The 21,395-nt window shown below is 36.3% G+C and overlaps 1 protein-coding gene across 2 annotated transcripts in view; it reads right to left on the reverse strand.

Annotated features, from left to right (window-relative positions):
* Lin28b (lin-28 homolog B (C. elegans)) overlaps positions 1-21,395 on the reverse strand; it is a 77,931-nt gene that overhangs the window by 25,083 nt on the left and 31,453 nt on the right. Inside the window, exons 3-4 of one of the 2 annotated variants that reach the window (XM_013022408.1) lie at positions 8,937-9,121; positions 6,401-6,472 (exon numbers count right to left, since the gene is read on the reverse strand). In XM_013022408.1, coding sequence (XP_012877862.1) covers positions 6,401-6,472; positions 8,937-9,121 — 257 coding nt within the window. The remainder of the gene's footprint in view (positions 1-6,400; positions 6,473-8,936; positions 9,122-21,395) is intronic. The other variant, XM_013022409.1, reaches the window with a different exon arrangement.

Genomic DNA, 21,395 nt, shown 5'->3' on the forward strand with positions numbered 1-21,395 from the left:
TGAGGGACAGCACTCAGGCCGAGTTCAGGCCCCACCACCGGACCCAAAAAAAAAAAAAAAGTCAGAAATAAGCAAATTCTCCAGAGTGATGACACCATATTCTGAATGTTAAGCATGTTAAATCCATTTCTTAAAATCTTTATAAAGTTTGCATTTTTAATTTGAAATAACCAATTAAAGTTTCCAACCTAAAAACACTGTCAGAAAGCTGGGCAACAGTGGCTCTCATCTGTAATACTAGCTACTCAGGAGGCTGAGATCTGAGGACTGAAATTCAAAAACAGACTGGCTAAGAAATCCATGAGACTCTTATTTCCAATTGACCACCAAAAAAGCTGGAAGTGAAGCTGTGGTTTAAGTAGAAGAGTGCTGGCTTTGAGCAAGAAAGCTAAGGCACAGTGCCAAGGTCCTGATTTCAAGCCCAAGAGTCAGGACACACACACACACACACACACACGCACGTGTGCACACGCGCACACACACGCACACACACGCATGCACACGCACACACACACCATTCTTTTTTTAAAAGCCATATTCATAAGTAAAAATAAATCTTGACCTAATCCTTATACAAAAACTAGTAACTCTAAATGGATCATTCATATAAATGCAAATTGTAAATACACTAGAGAAAACATGGTAAGGAATTTTTTTTGGTGGTACTGAGATATAATCTGAGAACCTTGAGCTTGCTAGGCAGGCACTCTACCACTTGAGTCATGCTCTCAAAAATTCTTCAACATGACATCAAATAAAAAAAAATTTTTTTTTTGAAGAGTCAAGCTAACCCAGTGGCTACAAAGCATAACTTATAGCTCCTGGTCAGCCCAGACAAAAATTCAGGAGCTCCCTTCACATTCAATAAAAGTCTGGAAATACTGGTACATGCCTGTCATGTAGGCTATGGAGGCATAAACAGAAAGATCGAAATCCAGACTGACTGGATATAAATAGTACACCTATCTCAAAAAATGATTAACACAAAAAAGACTGAGGCAGGCTTCCAGTATTAAAGTGCCTGCCTAGCAAGCATGTAGCCCTAAATTTAACCTCCAGTACCACCAAAAAATGAAGAAAAGAAACAAATTTTGCTCTGGAAGAGATATTTAAGAGATTGGAAAGATAAGTCATAGAAAATATTTGCAAATCACATATGTTGTATCCACAACATATATAAAAAACTCTCAAAGTGCAACAATAAAAAGACAAACAATTCAGGGTTTTTTTTTTGATCCGGTCGTGGGACCTGAACTCTGGGCCTGGGCACTGTCCCTCAGCTCTTCAGCTCAAGGCTAGCACTCTACCACTTTAGCCACAGCGCCACTTCCGGCTTTTTTTTTCCTGCTTATGTGGTGCTGAGGAATCGAACCCAGGGCCTCATGCATGCAAGGCAAGCACTCTACCACTGAGCCACCTTCCCAGCCCACAATTGAGTTTTTTTAAAAAAGGGAAAGACACAGACATTTAACCAGAGGATATAAAGATGACATAACATGTTCAACATCAGTAGCTATTTGGGAAATTAAAAGTAAACCATGAGCCAGGCCCTGGTGGCTCACGCCTGTAATCCTAGCTACTGAGGAGGCTGAGTTCTAAGGATCACAGCTCAAAGCCAGCCTGGGCAGGAAAGTCCGTAAGACACTTATCTCCAATAAACCACCAGAAAACTGGAAAAGTGGCACTATGGCTTAATGGTAGAGTGCTCATCTTGAGCTGAAGAGCTCAGGGACAGTGCCCAGGCCCAGAGCTCAAGCACTATGACACACCCCACCCCCCAGAAAAAGTAAACTACGGCAATCACTGCATAGCTGTTAGAATGGTCACAATTAAAAATATAAACACAAAAAACAAAGTGACAATACCAAATACTGGCCTAGATAAATAGCAGGTAGAACTCTTAATGTAATGCTTGTAAGAATACAAAATAGCACAATCACCCTGGAAAACAATCTAATAGTTTCTTAATCAAATTAAATAAATACCAATGACCATAAAAGCCAACAATCCCACTCCAAAAATAGAAACTAAGGTTCACACAAACCTATGAAAATCTCTGTATTATTCTGTTCCAACTACTATACCTGGGAAGTATACAAAATACCCTTCAACTGATGGATATAGAATGTCACATCTTCCTAATGGAATACTACTCAGCAGTAAAAAAAAAAAAAAAAGGATGAACTACTTATACACTTAACATTTTATGTTAATTTGAAAGGCTTTATGCTGACTGAAAATCTAATTTCAAAAGCCTACATAGCACATGATTCCTTCATATGCAACTTACACTAAGACAACTAAAATGAGAAAGAACAGGGCTGGGAAGGTGGCTCAGTGGTAGAGTGCTTGCCTTGCAGACATGAGGCCCTGGGTTCGATTCCTCAGCACCACATAAGCAAAAAAGAAAAAAGCCAGAAGTGGCACTGTGGCTCAAGTGGTAGAGCGCTAGCCTTGAGCTGAAGAGCTGAGGGACAGCACCCAGGCCCAGAGTTCAGGCCCACGACCAACCAAAGAAAAAAAAGAGAGAGAGAAAGAACAGGCTTGTCAGGCATTATGAGCGAGGGATAAGTAAGAGGGCAATAGACTATTCTGAATACAGATTATAGTGGTGACTACATGAATGTGTAAACATTAAAATTTATGGAACTGTGTTCCAAAAACAAACTGGCCCATATTGTATACTTGAAAGAAATAAATGCAATCAACATTCCAAACAAAATGTACACAAATAAACCAGTGTTTCTTTCTTCTTTTAACAAGAGTTAACCAGAATTCTAGCTTTCTAGTATTTTAGCAAACAAAATTAGTATTATCATCACCACCACCACCACCACCATTATCATCATCATCATCATCATCCATACTAGGGACTGAGACCAAGGCCTGTGGTGTATGCCTGGGAATAGCTTTACCACTGATCTATATCCCAAACCCTAAAATAATTATTTCAAATGTTTTAGAAATTATTGAGTATGAAAGTATCTTACATGGATAATTAAGTAAAATATGCCAGGAACCTATTAAATGATACAGGACCTAGACTACTAGCTACTAGTAGCCAAATTTAGGAAATCTGAGCACTAAAAAAAAGCCAATAACACTAAACAAGCCAATGGTGGGTGGCTTATGCCTATAATCCTAGCTACGCAGGAGACTGAGATCTGGGAATGAGGTTCAAAGTCAACACACAGAAAAGTCCTTGAGACTCTCCAATTAACTACCAAAAAAATCTGGAAATGGAGCTGTGGCTCAAGTGGTAGAGCGATAGCCTTGAGCATTTAAGCTCAGCGACAGTGTCCAGGGCTTGAGTTCAAGCTCCAGGACTGGCACACACATAGAAATACACATTTTAAACCTTTGAGGAAAATAGAAAGGTATGGCTCTGATTAACATAATTTAAAAAATAATAAAATGATGAGAGTTAACTATTTCCTCACAAGATATATACTAATTATAAAAATGAAAATAATTGTAAAGTGAAAAGGCTTGGTTTATGCCATCTTGACCATGAAGTCAAAGCTAATTATCATTACGAATGTGAAAAGTTCAAAACTGTGTGCCACTTGAAAGGAGACAGAGTGAACACAGCATTACTTCAGGATATTCTTGCCAAAGGTGAAATACCTCGTAATTACAAAACAAACTAGTATGCAAACTCACTCTGAGCTGGATTCATCTTGGTGTTGACTAGCTCCTGTAGCCCTTAGACATAAATGGAAAGTAAGATAGAAAGGATTTTGTTAGAGTCAAGTTCAAAAAATTTAGCATAGTACTTCTAATTTATAGGCAATGCAGGAATAAGAGAAGCAAGTTTAAATACACTGGAATGACATGACATATTCTTCAAGACAAGCAGTCTAGGCTCCTCAACAAGTTCATGTCATGAAATCACACAGGTGCTGTTCTAGGTGAAAAAAGATTTAAGACATGTAAAATGGAAATAAAAGTCATGTTCTTCAACTGGATTCTGGTTTGAAAAAGAAGGATATAAAAGAAAGTTTTAGAGAACAAATTTTAGCATACAACTGGTATTTTTGGAGTGCTATTAGAGAAACTATTGTATTAATTTTATAAAGATGCTAAAGATAAAGTATTATGGCATTTATAATATACTATTCCCTAAAAATGCTCCTAATTATCAGACATCAGTGTATATGAGTGTGGAGCGCAACATTTTTCCTACTTTCTTATATTCTAACAACTTCACAACACAAAGTAAAAGTAAAATAAAATGATAGGAAGTAACAATACTACATAAGGTATCAGGAAAAACCAGCATAACAAATTAGTCCAAGAGCAGAATTCTTGAAATCCAGTAAAATACAATAAAATTATATATCAATGAAATTGATAAAACATGAAGAAAAATATAGGGAAAAGTAAGCAAATGGAAATATAAGAATCCAGAATATTTTGTAACTTTCCATAGTTACTCTAATAACCATGAAATCTAAATTTAAGTTTTATTGCCATTACTAAAACCGTGCAAGGACATAGAGACATAGTTAACATCTTCCAAAGAATTCAAGAAAGTTATCAAATCTCTCTAAAGTCTGTAAAGTTAGGGAATTAAGTCATTTATGAAGCAAAACATTGTTCTATTGCCACATCTTGTTTTAACACTGTCAAATTTTGGATTCTCATTGTTTCCGTTTCTATTCAGAAGTCTCCATGTTTATTTGAGTATTTTATTGCATGTTGACACTGTTATATAAAAAGTGGCATGTGGCACTTGGGATTAGCAACCCAAGTTGCAATTTAAGATTGTTAATTCTACTGAGAAAGATTACAGGCTTTCCAAACTTTTAAAGTTGGAAATCACTAAATAGCAAGTATATCAAAACCTTAACCACAATAAGATATTCAATAAACAACAGCACTGGAGTAGTTATTCACTTCTGACCAACACCACCTTCTATTTTATCATACTATTCCTTTTACTAACCCAACTGCAAGAATTCTTTTAACTCCACTGCAACCTACCCCAATCTAAGCCTAACTACTATGTCTTCACATATTCAGTTCATATCATAATAACTGTTCTCTTCATCTTCAATATCCTTGCTTCTCTCTGCCATTCTCAACTAGGAAAACCCCAACTGGATAAATCCTTTGAAATGTCTATTTCACAGTTCAAGCCATGAAGTAAACAATGTAGAAAAACGTCACTTTATTTTAAATTCCTGTATACTAATCTAAAATGGGTCTTTGGTACAACCTGGAATTCTTTCTCCAGGGTATACCTTTTTTCTCAGTAAGACCCAACCCTCCTTTTCTACTGTCACTCTCACTTCAGAACCTAGCTGCAAATTTCATTAAACAAATAATAAATAATGGTAAGAAATCTCACCTTTGCGACTACCTAACCAGGTATACCCAAGGCGGTACCCTGTGCTTTGCCCAAGTTTTGAACAGTGTGCCATCTTTCTTCAAAACTGACTCTACATTGTAGTTTAAACTCTAGTCTTCACATTCACTTTAAGAAATCAATCCAACAACTGTCCTCTCTCCTGCATGATAAATCTTTCCTGGATCATTACAAACCAGCACATAAACATTCTATAATTTTTTTTTGGGGGGGGGGTCCAGTCATGGGGCCTGAACTCTGGGCCTGGGCACTGTCCCTCAGCTCTTCAGCTCAAGGCTAGCGCTCTACCACTTGAGCCACAGCACCACTTCTGGCTTTTATCTTTTTGCTTATGTGTGCTGAGGAATCGAACCCAGGGCCTCAGGCATGCAAGGCAAGCGTTCTACCACTGAGCCACCTTCCCAGCCCTATAATTTCATTTTCTGTTCCCACTTATTGGAAAATTTCACTCCAAAATTATCTACTTACTATCTTTGATTCTTCTTCTTTCCCTCTGCTGAACAAACACCACCACGTAAGTTTACATTCCTACCAGCAACTTCACTAATGACTTCCATATTGCTAAAGAGGGTCATATCAGCAAACCTTGATCATTTTATTATCAGCATTACTGACAACTCTTTGACCCTCCCTTGAAATTCTTTTCATGTCTTCCAAAACAAAATCCTCTTGGAGTTTCTTCCCATTTTCCTCCTTCTTGGTGCCCTTTGCATTTCCTCCTCCTCTATGATGGAATCCCCCTAGGTTCAATCATATTTTATGCATACTTGCTCTAATTGTGATCAAATTCAGTACTATGGCTGTTAATTCCATCTTTCACTCAATATTGCTCAATTTTTACCTGTAGCCTTACAACACTGTATCATGCATTCATCTGCCAAATTTATACCTCCACTTGTATGTTCATTACGGACCTCTAACTTAAGTATTTCTTCCCAAACCATACTTTTGATTTACTACTCCTTTTGTAGTCTTCCCCATTTTGGTAAAGGATCCCTCCATCTTTCCTGTTACCCAGGCCAAACAAACCTTGGAGACATCCTGGACTCTTCTTCTCTCACAGTCCACATCTGATCCATCAGTAAATCCTGCCGTCTCCACCTTCAAAACATATGGGAATTTTCGCTCACTACTTCCAAATCTACCACCCCAATCCAAACCACCACCATCTCTTTCCTGTATCAGTGGAAATGCTTTTCCTTATTGATCTTCATCTTTCATCCTTGCCTCTCCAAATAACACTATGATACTTTAAATAATATTAGGATTTGGATCTAAAAGGTTGCCCAAAAGTTCATGTGTTGAAGACAAAGTGTACAGAAATAGGGCTTGAGAAGTGATTGAGTCACAAGAGCTTGAATATCATCAGTGGACTAATCCACTGACTGATTTATAGCTTATGAGGTATTGGGGGAGTAGTAGAAACTTCAGGCGGCCTTGGACCTTTCTTCCCCCTACTCTATTTCCTAGCAGCCATAAGGTGAGCTTTGCTCTATGACATGATGCTCTACCACACCACAGGCCCAGAACAATGGAGGTAAGAAACCATGGAATGAAACCTCTGAAACTGAATACCTTTCTTATTTAAACTGATTTTCTAAGGTATTTTTGTCATAATGAGAAACACAAGGAAGTAAATCAGATTATTTTATTTTCTAACATAAAGTTTCTCGGTGACTTACCATTTTCTCTATAATCAAAGTTTTTATAATGGTTGACAAAAATCCCATAATACTATAATGCTTCCATTCTCAGCCTCCACCACTCTCCCTCTTATAAATTCCAAACGAGAAAACACATAACACATTCTAGAAGTATACCATTAAATATTGAATCTAATCTTTGCCTTGTATTTGCAGATAGTGTTATTACTATTAGTATTATCAACATCATCATTTGTCTGTAAGCAGAGAACCAACTTAACAGTAAGGACATCATTAAGCTTTCACCCATATTCATGGACTTCTTTTATTGCCAAACAAAATGAGTTCCTAAACATGTGTATACAAGTGGAATTTGTTCTTAAACCAGTGCCTTTTCAACTTAGTGGGAAGGTAGGGACTAAACAACAAATGCTATAATGATAATGAGGTTATTAGCAGTCTTGAAAGTAGATTCTCTCTTCAAAAATAAGTCATATTGGAAAGATTTTTCAAAAAACCAAAATGATATAAAAATATAGATAACTGGAGTGTACATAGCTTTTCTGGGTGCTAAGGATTAAATCCGGGGCCTCACATGTGCTGTACCAGAGAACTACACACTCTACCCCATATAGTGCAGCTTTCATTTATTTTGACAAAAGGTGTTGCTATGTAAAGCCGGCTGGGATTGTATGTACAATATTTCTGCTTCAGCCTCCCAAGTGCTAAGATAATAGGCATACAATATCTGGTCCTTAGAATGCTTTAACTTTGTAGGACTGGAAAGCGAGATGGAATTCAAACTTGGGTAGCATCAGGGAGAGTCACAGACTAGTTTCTATAAAAAGTTCAAAACTTCAATTATATTTTTAAATGATTATTGCTAAAACTAAAATCAATCTCACAAGATAAAAAAAGAAATATTATTTGTTCCAAAATTGAGATAAAAGCCACACATTTTAAATGTATAAAGAGAAAATATGTCAATAACAAGTAAACAATAATATTAAAGGCTAGCACACAAGAAATGTGCAATTTGTAGAAGAAAAAAATGAAAACATAAAAGTATACTCAATCTAGAGTATTCAAAAGATGTGAAGAAAAACATGAGATACATCTCTTATACTATGTAACTGAAAAAGAGTTAATAAATAAGACTCAATGAGCTGTTTCACTTTTGAAGGGGTTGTATTTTGACCCTAATTGTTCTAGACAGCAGCTGATAAGTATCAAAAAAAATTTTAAGTATCTATTTAGAATTTTTACTAGTATTTAATCTAAGGACAGATTCAAATAACTTTTAAAAATGTACACATAAGAATTCAGTAGAACTACTGATAAATTTAAAATATAAATAATAATCTAAATATCTACTAACAGCACTGTTCATTTAAATTAAATCTTAGTATATTTTTACATTGGAAATTTATATAAGCACTAATTATTGGCATGAAATAGTGGTTTATTAAGTGAAAAAAATTCTAAGTTTCAAATAACATATATTTTACAATTCAAACCTATGGTTATGATTACTTTAGTTAATTACACTGCTTAGATTTCCTATATGTGAGTTATCATATACAAGCAGACAAAGTAGTTAGTGAATTTTCACAGTGAAATGCTACTAAACTTAGGATATACATTTCTGTGTGCTGGGAACTTCAGCTACTCATTTATGGTCTCAGAACAGTCTAGAGAAAAGGATGGTCAAGGGACTGTTCAGTGATTTATGCAATAATTTATGAGTTTAGTATATTCTGTGGTATCAGACTATATTTTTGACATATTCTATTCAACTACATGTTGGTGGCATTTTTCTTTTGCCTAAGCTATATAGACTCTTTAACATGAACAATTAAGAAAAATTTAAAACTCTTTTCCAAATACAACAAACTAAGAACTTTCCCAGGTAAAATAATTACCTATCTCCCTTTGGTTTTCTTTTTTGTAGTGTCTTCCCTTTGGGTCTTCTTTCACTTCCTAAACAGGGACTCCCACCTGGTCCTGTTACCCGTATTGATTCAAGGCCTTTGGAAGATTTCTTAAATGTGAATTCCACTGGTTCTCCTTCTTTTAAACTTCTAAATCCTTCCATGAAAAGTTTACTCTGTAAAAAGTAGGGAGACAAGGAGAAAGAAAGATTATGATTATAAATTACTGCTAAAAAGATTTGCAAAGCAAGTTACAAGTTGTCTATAACAAAAGCATAGTTTTCTTTAATCTCTGAAATGTATACATTTAATGTTTATGATGTCAATGCTGACAAAGAGAGAATAAACCAACATGTTTTAAAAAAGCAATTTGGTCATACAAAAGTACAAGGGACTAGGAAGGTGGCTCAGTGGTAGAGTGCTTACCACCCATGTATGAGGCCCAGGGTTCGATTCCTCAGCACCATATAAGCAGGAAAAAAACAGGAATGGTGCTGCGGCTCAGGTGGTAGAGTGTTAGTCTTGAGCTGAAGAGCTGAGGGACAGTGCCCAGGCCCAGAGTTCAGGCCCCATAACCGACAAAAAAAAAAAAATTAAAGTACAAATTCTTTGACTTAGCTATAAATAAACTTTCTATTTTTCATGGAAAATAGACTCAGCAGTCTGGTAAAATAATTAGAACCATCTAATGTTCATAAATCTCACTGATAAAATAAATTATAATAGAGCCATATGATATAACATTATTAAAGCATTAATTTTTATTTGAGATCTATATACACTGACATAGGAAGAGCAAAAAAAATTAACAAATGATATGTCACCATAATACCATTTTATAAAGTTGTTAAAAGAAACATTCTTCTTTCTAGTGAGATAGGGTACAGAACAGGACAGTAAACCACATAAAATCATTTTTACCAGTTCTGTTTGGGAAGATGATGAAATCTCCTAGATCTTCTCTACTATACTTTTTGAGCTTTTTACAAAAAATGTTGACTTTTATCATTTGAAATATAGTTTATTTTTTGCAAAAACTTATTTCTAATTAAATTATAGCCTTGGTTTCAAATACTCATTGTCTTTTTCAATATTAATTCCCTTATCAACATGAATACACTGCTTCAAAATATACCAAAAACTATTTTTAAATGATTAACTTATGTACTTAAATCCCTTTGCATATACTGTAAAAGCCTTTCCTGAATTCAAGGGGCAATTCAGAAATTAAACTTTGGGGGGGGGCAAGTAAAAATAAAGTTCTTTATAAAATTGTTATTGTTATTTCACTACAGAACAGAAAACTGCCAAATATAATAGCTAAATACAGTGGCTCCCCATACCCACAATTTCACTTTGTTTGAGTGGCCTGAAGTCAACAATGATCATATTTAATGGAAAATTTCAGAAATAATTCACACATTTCAGATTCCATGATGTAATCTGTAGCCATCCCACTCAGAACATGAATCATCCCATCATCCCACCACTTGCCCATTTAATAAACAACCATACTGGTTATCAGATCAACAGGTGGTTCTCTACTGGTTACAGGCCTTATAGTACAAGAATACTGATGCCAACAATTCATACATACCTAAAAGTAGCTATAAAATGCTTCCTTTAAATGAAAGGCAAAAGTTCTTAATAAGAAAAGAAAACCTTATGCTGAGGTGCTAAGAGCAACACTAAGAACAAATCTAGACAGGTACCTGGGATTCAAGCTTTTGGGGGGATTATGAGGATCTTCAGCCCAGGCAAAAAAATCATTTTCGAAGTCATCTTAACCAAAGAAAAATTACTGGACCTAGTAGTACACCTATCACCCTACCTACATGGAAAGTGTAAGATCTAGGCTGGATGAGGCATTAACAGGAGACCATATTTGAAAAATAAATAATTAAAAAGGGCTAGGTTCTTGGCTCAAGTGGTAGGGCTCCTGTCAATTAAATGCAAGGGTAATTAAAAGCCCAGTACTGCAAAGAAGGTGGAGGGAAGGGGGGAATTCATGCTGGTTTTGCTTCAGGACTTCAAATTACAGTCACTATGGCTAACAGGTGCTTAGTGAAAAAGGAAATTACATTTTTTAAATTTATTTAGAAGAAAAAAACATAGCATACATACAATTTAGTATTACAGTACTTTCCCTAGATCATCCATAACCTGCTGGACATCTTACAATGCATATCCCACAAATAAAGGAAGATTGCTAAAATTGTAATTAAAATAATTACATGGAATAAATTAAAACAGTATTTCAAAGTTTAATGAAAAAGGAGAGTACTCGTTGTGAAAGTAATGCATGAAAACAGTTAATAAATCTACTTTTTGCTGGGCATTGGTGGCTAATGCCTGTAATCCTAGCTACTCAGGAGGCTGAGATCTGAGGATCGCGGTTCAAAGCCAGCCCGGGGAAGGAAAGACCGTGAGACTCCTATCTCCAATAAACCACCAAAAAACCAGAAGTGGCACTGTAGCTCAAGTGGTAGAGCGCTCGCCTTGAGCTGAAGAGCTGAGGGACAGCACTCAGGCCCAGAGTTCAAGCCCCACGACCGACAAAAATAAATAAATAAATCTACTTTTTTACAGCAGGTCATTGAACATAATGAAATTCTTCACACTGAGGTCTAAAATTTGACAGCTTCTTTTCTGCTGTTTGATGGTACGTAGTGGGGGGAAAAGAATTACAACTGCCTACACTCTTTAATAAATCATCATTTCAAAAGTTATTTCAGCTATTTTAAAGCATCTCTTCTATTTTCTGCACACCAACTCTTGCATTTATTTCTTTTCTCTTTTCCCATTCAAGGTAGAACAGATTATTTCTTTTAAATCGGACAACACACAGTTTAACTACTCAAATAATAAGAATGAAGGAACAGCAGCTTTAATTATAGGTATCAAATATTCATATATTTTATTCCTAAAACAAAATTTGTCACTTATTTATCTTCTATTATAGTGTACACTCACCTTCTTTTGATTTCATTTTCCATCATTAAGATTTTTTATAAGTAAACTGCTTTTCCAAATTTAAAGTAAAATTCTGGCTCTTACAGACTACTAAATTCTGGTTATTTTTCATGATACTCTGTAAGAATACTTTTATTTCATCATACATGTTCTTCCTGTTCCCCAAATTAGTATTTAAGACAATTTAGGTAGATAAACTTGACAATAAATAATTAATATGTACTACAATGTATGGCAAAAAAGACAAGAGCTCCCAGAGAATATCTCTCTTCGCTATTAAACCAAAAGAGCTAAAATATGAGTTACTAAAAGGTGAAGAATTACCTAAATATATTTTGTCACAAAAATCAACTGAATTTTTATTAAAGGGTCCTCTATTTTTCTAGTCATATTGATTCCACTGCTTATTTGTAACTAAACTATTTATTGAATCGTGTCCATTTTTACCTCACAATTTTTTTCATCTCTACCATTCATATCACTGGAATACTATTCCCCTATTTCAGGCCCTAATATACCCTACCAGGATAAGTATACTCATTCTTGCATTATTTCTACATCGTCTCCTCCCTAATCCACAGCACTCTCCACAGCTGGCCATTCTCTCTGAATACATTAAGTTTATTAGTCTCTATCTCAGAAATCTGTAAATACCACTTTCTTAGATTTTGGGTGAGATTGTTTATACCCTTACCTCTATTCTAAAAAAACAAAACAAAACAAAAAACCCTCCTTTAGTAATACCAGTTTGTATGAACTTCCATGAAGATTATCTCACCTCATCTAGATTATTCTGGTTACAGCAACACTCCCCTATTCATAGTTATCTATGAAAATCTTATTAAATCTTCAAGGCATAACTCAAATGTTTCCCTCAGTTGCCCCAATCTGATCATTCTTTTCTCTTTCACTTGATTTTTTTCATGTAGAGGTTATAGTGCATTGATGTACTATGCAAATAATTACATACATCTTCCACATGTTTTGCTCCTTTGGAATTATCTTGTAATTAAGGCTAAAGAATGTAGTGTATATCTTAGTATTTTACAAAGGGCCTAATGCAATTCTAGGTTTAGCACCATTGAAATCAAACATTTATTAAACTCTTATTTAAAAAAATAAATAAATAAAAGCATGAACCAAGCTTTATAAGTGCCTTTGCTCATGCAAAGTGAAATTGTATGGATCTTACTTCTGCTATAAAAAAATAAATTCTTACTGGGCACTGGTAGCTCACACCTATAAATCTAGCTAATCAGGAGGCAGAGCTCTGAGGATCATGGTTCAAAGTCAGCGTTGAAAGGAAAGTCTTATCAGACTCTTATCTCCAATTCACCACAGAAAACCAGAAGTGACACTGGCTCAGATAGAGCACTAAACTTGAGCAAGAACTCAGGGGCAGTGCCCAGGCCCTGAGTTCAATCCCCATGACTGACAATAAATAAGTAGATTAATTAATTCTTTTATGCTTAGTGTCAAGATGACACTCACTATACTTGATTTTTCTGGAATAAAATGTAGATAACACTGTAATAGTTTAAGATAGTAAAACTATCCTTCTTCTGACTCCACTCAAAGCTAGTATGTATTTATTTCCTTGTTTGTCCTTTCTTCTACGCATTTTAAGGAAACATCACCCATACTCAATATGCCTCATGATGTTCCAACCACCTAATTAATGAATGCAAATTAATGACTACCTAGACAAGTTAGGGCCTTCTGGTGTTTAGACTTTTTACATCTGTACCATTTACTTAGACAAAATATAGGAAAGTCATATGGAGAATAACTACCACTAAGTAAAAAAGTAAACAAAGGAATGACCAAATGAATGAAGAACCTTAAAAAAAAAAAACTGCTAACAGCTGGGCACCAGTGGCTCAGATCTGTAATCCTAGCTATTCAGGAGGCTGAGATCTATCTAAAGATAGCAGTTCGAAACCAGTTTGGGTAGGAAAGTACAAATGGCACTGTGGCTCAAGTGATAAAATGCTAGCCTTGAGAAAATGGAACTCAGAGATAGCACCCAGGCCCAGAGTTCAAGCTCCAGGACCCACAAAAGCAAGACAAAACAAAACAAACAACAATAGCAAAACAAACAAAAAAACCTGTTAACAGCATACCGGTGACTCAGGCCTGTAATGTTAGCTGAGACTGACATCTGAGGATCATGGTTCGAAGCCAGCCCAGACAGAAAAGTCTGTGAGACTCTTATCTCTAATTTAATACCAAAGAGCTATAAGTGGAGCAGTGGCTCAAGTGGGAAAGTGCTAGCTTTGAGCACAAATAGTCAGAGACAGCACCCAGGACTAAGTTCAACCTCCAGGACTGGCAGGAAAAAAAAAAATCAGCTAACATGCCTAAGAAGGAGACACTGTTATCAGCTTACAACGGAACGGAACAAAGCGATTCTGACCATAAGCTAGTTCAACTAACTCCTTCAATCTATGCTCTTCCTATTCCAACACGTAAGGTTTCTTTTCCTCTTACTTCCCTTTATTCCAATTTTTTAAAAATTTGTTGTGGCACAAACATATTACATAGTCATTAAAATATGGATCTTCATTTTTCCTTACTATTCTTTCTCTCAATTGCTTAAGAGACATGACAGAAATGTGGAGTCAAATGAGAATAGGACAAATGTATACTTTATTTGTGTATTTCAATCCCTGGGTAGAACTATTTACTGTATTTTTTACCTGTCTCTTTGACCTATGTTTTTCCTTTTCTGTAACAGGATCAGGAAGACACTTAAGTTTTGCTACAGTGCAATCCTGTAGCAAAAAAATGGAGGTAAGAACATATCTCCTTCCTTAGATAACATAAGCTGACTTCTACTTCAAAAGGGTAGATTGAATAGATGTGTCTTCAAAATGAGAGTAACAGGCAATGGGTTCACAATAAGGAAAAGAAAACAAAAGAGAATTCTTGAAGTTAGGATGCTGACTAAAACCTCAGTTGAAGGAGCCATATCTATCTTATAAAACTACCAGATAGGGCTGCAACTCTGGTAAGAATCAGCATTTCTAACACAACTGCAAAAAGCCTTTCTCATACATTATATATGATGAGTGACATGAACAAGCTTGCAAACAGAGGCTAAGTTAGGAAGGTTTACATTAGGGTCAGTGTCCATGTCATCCACCAACCTACCTACACTCATGAAATCATAAATCAAGAAGTGCCTCAAATCCAACAATTTAAGGCCTTTCACCAAAGAAACGGAAGAAAACATTTATGTAACTAGTACATTACTGAATCCTGCACACAAATCCCTACTCATTTTGAAAATTAGGAGACCACTGCTATAAAGGTTGGTTCCCTACCCATTCAACTTTACAGAACTCCCATCCCTCATTTTTACTAGCCCTTATTGATATACCTGGAGAGCACTTGTCTGGTATGCACAAGGTTCTGCTTCAACTCCTAGCAACACAGAGAGGTGGGGGGAGGGAGAGAAATGAGAGGAAAAAGGAGAGGAGGGAGAGAAGAGACAGATATACTAAGACTGGCCATAATGCTCAAATGCAAATGGCATCAGAAAAATAAAAATGAAAAATATTACGGAAGCAAATGAATGGTTGTTAATGTTCAATGTGAACGTTGCTTCTCCTACTTACAAATTCAAGCTGCACAACCAGAAATTTTAAAAAGAAATAAAAAGCAATGACAACAAACCACCCAGAAACCAAATCATAGTTCCCTTATCTACAAACTAATATTACCTAATATCTTCTAGGAATAAAAACTACTTGCTACAGTTATTGTCCCAAATAATCAATGTAAAATGTCTAGAACAGTGCTTAGCACAATATTTGGTTTATATTGTTATTCTGTTAAGCACCCAGTATGCTCTCCTACCTGAAGGCACTCGTAAAGGGAGGTGGAAGAAAACAAACATGTATTAAGGTTCTGTAACCAGCACTGTGCTGCCTTTCATTTAATCCAACCTACCTTTACTAGGAAAATTTCTAGATATCAAATCAAAGCTTTTTCTTTTCTGTTCTTTTTGTCAGTTGTGGGGGCTGAACTCTAGACCTAGGCACTGTCCCTCATCACTTGAGCCACAGCACCACTTCCAGCTTTTTTCTGCTTATGTGGTACTGAGGAATTGAACCCAGATCCTCATGCATGCAAGGCAAGCATTCTTACCACTGAGCCAACTTCCCAGCCCACTACCAAAGCTTTTTCATAACATCTTATGTATAGAGACTCTATACCAAATATTGTCCCAACTATGCACCTAGTATATCACCAGTATCAGCAACTATCATACTATTATGTGTTTGATTTTCTGTAAGGTCTTAAGTTTCTTGAAAGGAAATGTAATTTTTCACTTACTTAAAGCCATCCCAGAAATACAGCTGGCGATCAATATATGTTTGAGGCAGAGGGAGAAAATCAGAATAGTGGGGTACAAGGAAGAGAGGGAGAGAGAGAACAAAAGCTAGCTGGAACATTTTCTCTTCAAGATGAGGATGACGATAGAAACTCCTATCTGATGAATGGCGAAACTAGAATTCAAAGCTGTACTCTTAACAGTGAAAGTCCATATAAACCAAGATGACTAGTATAATGTTCTCGGGTATGTTTCAATCATTCATCAACAACATAGTCACTAAACTTTAGAAGTATAAAGCTTTGGCTTCTAGTAGGCCTCCCTATTCAACACATGCTTTTATCCTTTCATTTTCTTGACCTTTAAAAAATTTAACAAGTCTTCCAGGTGCATTCAGGGTAGTGTGGCCATAAATATATAAGATGATGCTAAGTGAAATAACCTCCAAGACATGAAAACAAGAGGTTTTTCTTTGTTATTTTTAACATACTATGTGATTTCTTGTTTCTTTTGTACATTCTTCCCCCTATGATATATCCCCTTTTGTCACTGTATTTGATTTTGGTACCTTGATATTTTATGTATGTTTATCTGAATTCGGGAAGGGAAGGAGAACAACAAAATGGTGAGACAAAGGACAAGGGGGGAACCAATGCAACAGCAACATTCACAAGACAATCTGTTGGAAATGAATTGTCTAACTTGGGGAGGGGGCTAGGGAGAAGGAAAGTGGGAGAAAAATGAGGGAGGGGGTAACAAGTTTGACAAGAAATGTATTCACTATGTATGTAACTGTAACTCCTTGGTATATCACCTTAACAATAAAATTTTTAAAAAATAACGTAAACCAGAAGACATAGACTGGTTTTAACATCAAGTCTTTGTGGCACTGAAGTATAATAAGTAATATATAATGTCTAAAATCAGATATAAAATAAATCTAAAAAAAAAATTTCCAGGCACCAGTGGCTCACGCCTGTAATCCTAGCAACTCAGGAGGCTGAGATCTGAGGATCACTGTTCAAAGCCAGCCCGGGCAGGAAAGTCCATGAGACTCTCATTCTTCAATTAACCAACCAGAAAACCAGAAATGGCACTGTGGCTCAAGTGGTAGAGCACTAGCCTTGAGCTGAAGAGCTGAGGGACAGCACTCAGGCCCAGAGTTCAAGCCCCATGACTGACACACACACACACAAAAGTAAGTCTTTCCCATCCTAGAGATGACTTGCTTCCGTCTTTTAACATGAATTCTTTTGTAATAAACTGCCCTACCCCTTAAAAAAAAGAATTAGCTGTAAAACTTCTCTAATACAAAAAATTATAGAAAATTGATTCTTTTATGGTAGACATTGTATTTTATTGCTCCTCTTTGAAACTAAGAACTTAAGAGATAGCTGAATAAACTTTTAAAAGTTGTTTACGAGTGGAGGAATGGCTCAAGTGGTAAGAGTGCCAGTGGTGAAGAAAAAGCCAAGTGAGCCTGGAGCTGATGGCTCGTACCTGTAATCCAAGTTACTCAGGAGGCTGAGATCTGAGACTTGTAGTGTAAGACCAGCCTGGGCAGGAAAGTCCATGGAACTCTTACCTCCAGTTAACCATAAAAAATAAAAATTAAAAAAAAGAATAAGAAGCCAAAGTGTAGCTGTGACTCAAGGGGTAGATTGCTAGCCTTGAGCAAAAAAGCTTAGGGACAATATTCAGGTCCTGAGTTCAAGCCCTAAGACTGACACCAAAAAAAAAAAAAAAAAAAAAGCAAAAAACAAGTGAGAGTGAAACCCTGAGTTCAAGCCCCAGTACCAGTTGGTATAAGGAAGAAAGTTTAAGATCAAATATCAATGAAGTAAGGAAAACCAATAAGAGAAAATCAAGAAAGTTAAAAGCCAGTCCTTTCAACAAAATTGATAAACCCTTGGGTAAACTAATAAGAGAGAAATAAAGATCTATAAACCTCAAGAATCAAAGTGGGGTTATCAGAGCCAATCTAACATTCACTTAAAGAAATACTATGAATACATACATAAATGACTTAGTAAGATCGAACTTAAAAAAAAAAAAGCACTGTGATTTGTGCAGTTTTTGCTTTTCAGTTGCAGTCTCATTATTCCCAATGCCCTTGTCATTTTCTGTGACTAGAATAATGTAATGGCACTACAAGCCTCAAAGCTAGCCTCAGAAACTCTCCTTTTCATCTACTCTTGCTCTCTTTTTACTTAGTCTTTCATTTTTCCTAAGGCAGGTCAGAGTCCAAAAATGTACTCAAATCTTTCCTTAACTTGTAGCTGGTAACCATAAAAGAAATTCTCTGAGCTATCTTGTCTGAGAGTTGATCATAGGACCCCCATTTCTACCTATTTCTACCCCCAAGGAAGGAATGCTGTATAGATAGTATAAGAATCTGAACAGACAGGCCATGCTGGGTTTCCCTACTGCAATTTATTAGCTTTATCACACCTTTTTTGCCCAATCACACTGCCACATGTTTACTCAAGGTTCAATAATGCCTATGCAACAAAGTCTTCATAAAAAACTCAAAGGGTCAGTATTTGGAAAGTTGACACACAGTTTCAGAAAGATGACCAACAACTCATTAGCCAGTGAGAAGAATGTTGCACTATTTTCCTCCTGTACTCAGGATCCTCCCAGACCTCACTCTATACTGGATGCATACCTGTGTAAGTATAGTGATTCCCAGAGTTCTAGTAAAAATGAGCCATTCCAATAAAATAATTGAACTCAGGGAAAGAGTTGTGGGAACCCCAGTTTAAAGTCTCAGAAGTTTAGGCTTGCAACTGGGCCTGACATTAAGGCAATTTTGTGGACTGAGTCTTCAACCTATGGAATACGATGCTATCTCTGGCTAGAAACTAAATTACAGAATGGCCAATTGTGCGCTTGATTGAGAGGTGAAATTAAAAAAAATTGTAGATCATAGAAATTATCTGGATTGCAAATATATATTACATGCCAGGTACTGGTCGGTGACTCACGTCTGTAACCCTAGCTAACTCAGGAGGCTGAAATCTAAGGATCATGGTTCAAAGCCAGCCTAGGGCAACAAAGTCCGTGAGACTCTCATCTCCAATAACTAGAAAACCGGAAGTGGCACTGTGGCTCAAGCGACAGAGTGCTCACCTTGAGCTGAAGAGCGCAGGGACAGCACCCAAGCCCAGAGCTGAAGCCCTACAACTGACCAAAAATATATCAGGAGAAAACAAGTATGAGTTTGAGTTTTCTATTTTCTGAAACTGATAGAAAATGAAACGATAACAGAAAACAACCCCAAATACAATAAAAGTAAAGAAAATGGGTGCCAGTGGCTAAAGCCTATCTATAATCTTAGCTACTAGGGTAGGATCTGAGAGCATCCAGATTTGAAAATTGTGGTTGAAAGCCAGGTCAAGCAGAAAAGACGAAAAAATGCTGGACTAGAAGTGTGGCTCAAGTGGTAAAGTCTTAGTGGTAAGCAAAAAAGTCAAATGAGAGCAAATAGCCCTGAATTCAAGACCTGTACTGGCAAAAGAAAGAAAAGAGAAAAAAGAGAGAAAGGGAGAGAGGAAGAGAGGAAGGGGAGAGGAAAGAAGATGAGAAAAAAAAGAAAGGAAAGAAAGGAGGGAGGGAGAAGAGAGGGAAGAAGACAAGAAAAAAGAGGGAGGGAGGGAGAAAAAGAAAAGAGAAAGGGAAATATTCTCAGTCTTCTAAATAACATCTATGTAAAAATCTAAAGCTAATTCAACCTTAAAACACTTTCCTCCTTGGATTAAGAGTAAAACATGAACGTTCATTTTTGTTATCTCTATTCAACTACAAACTGGAGGTCAGAGACATTACAATCAAGGGAAAAAGGCAGCAATATTGGAAAGGATGGGGACCTGTCTCTGTTTACAAAACAGATATATGAGTATTAAGGAATCTTTAAAGCAATCACCAGAACTAATATATAAATTTAGGCAGTCTGATGACAAAGGTAATACATGAGCAAGAACCTGGGTTTGATCATTAGCACCACCAAAAAAATAAAATTAAAAAATTAAGGACACTGTTGAACATAAGATTGAAAGAAAAACTAGTAAAAAGAGACAGGGAGAGTTATTATATATGATAAACTCAGCAAGACAAAATCCCCAAATAAGTACATACAAACCTAATATTGAGCAACCAAATATACAAATATTAGACCTAAAGATAGACTCCAATGTAATTCTATTAGGTAGGAGTTTGTGAGGCACTGAGTTCGATTCTCAGTAATGAAAAAAAAGGGGGGTAGGGAATTTAAAATCGCATTTTCAGAAAGGACAGATTATTCAAACAGAAAAATCAACAAAGAAATAACAGAGTTCAATTATATCCTGAACCAATGGACCTAATAAACATGTATGGATAATTCCATTTATGAGCAGCACAATATGCAATCATCTCATCTCATCAACATATGGAACATTCTCCAGGTTAGATCATATAATTTGCCAGAAGCAAGTCTCAACCAATTTTTAAAAACTGAATTGTTAGCCAAGCATGGGTACTTCACACCTGTAATCCCCGCTACTCAGGTGGCTAAGATCTAAGGATCAAGGTTTGAAGCTAGTCTGGGCAGAAATCCCCATGAGACTCTTACTTCCACTTAACCACTCCAAAAACACTAGTAGTGCTGTGCTTCAAGTAGTAGAGAGTGCTAGCCTTGAACTGAAGAGTTCAGGGACAGTGCCCAGAACCTTTGTTCAAGCCCTACAACTGACAACAACAACAAAACTGAATTGTCATCAACCATCTTTTGATCACAGTGTACTAAAACCATAAATCCATAACAAGAAAAGCTCTGAAAACTATACAAATACAGTAATTACATAATTTACTCTGAAAAAAAACAATGGCTGAAGGAAAAAAATCAACAGATGGATTTAAATTTTCTTAAATGAAAATGGAGCACACAACCACTAGAATATATTGGATACAGCAAAAGCATTAATGACAGAAAAGCTTATAGCAACCAATATCAACACAAAAAGCAGAAAATTTTCAAATAAGCAACCTATCACTGCATCTCAAGGAGCTAGTGGAAAAGATGACAAACCAAACACTTGGAATGAGTAAGAGAAAGAGGGGGGGGAGAGGGAGAGGGAGAGGGGGAGGGGGAGGGAGAG

Source organism: Dipodomys ordii, unplaced genomic scaffold (genome assembly GCF_000151885.1).
Source record: "Dipodomys ordii isolate 6190 unplaced genomic scaffold, Dord_2.0 Scaffold62, whole genome shotgun sequence".
In the NCBI taxonomy this organism is placed as follows: Eukaryota; Metazoa; Chordata; class Mammalia; order Rodentia; family Heteromyidae; genus Dipodomys; species Dipodomys ordii.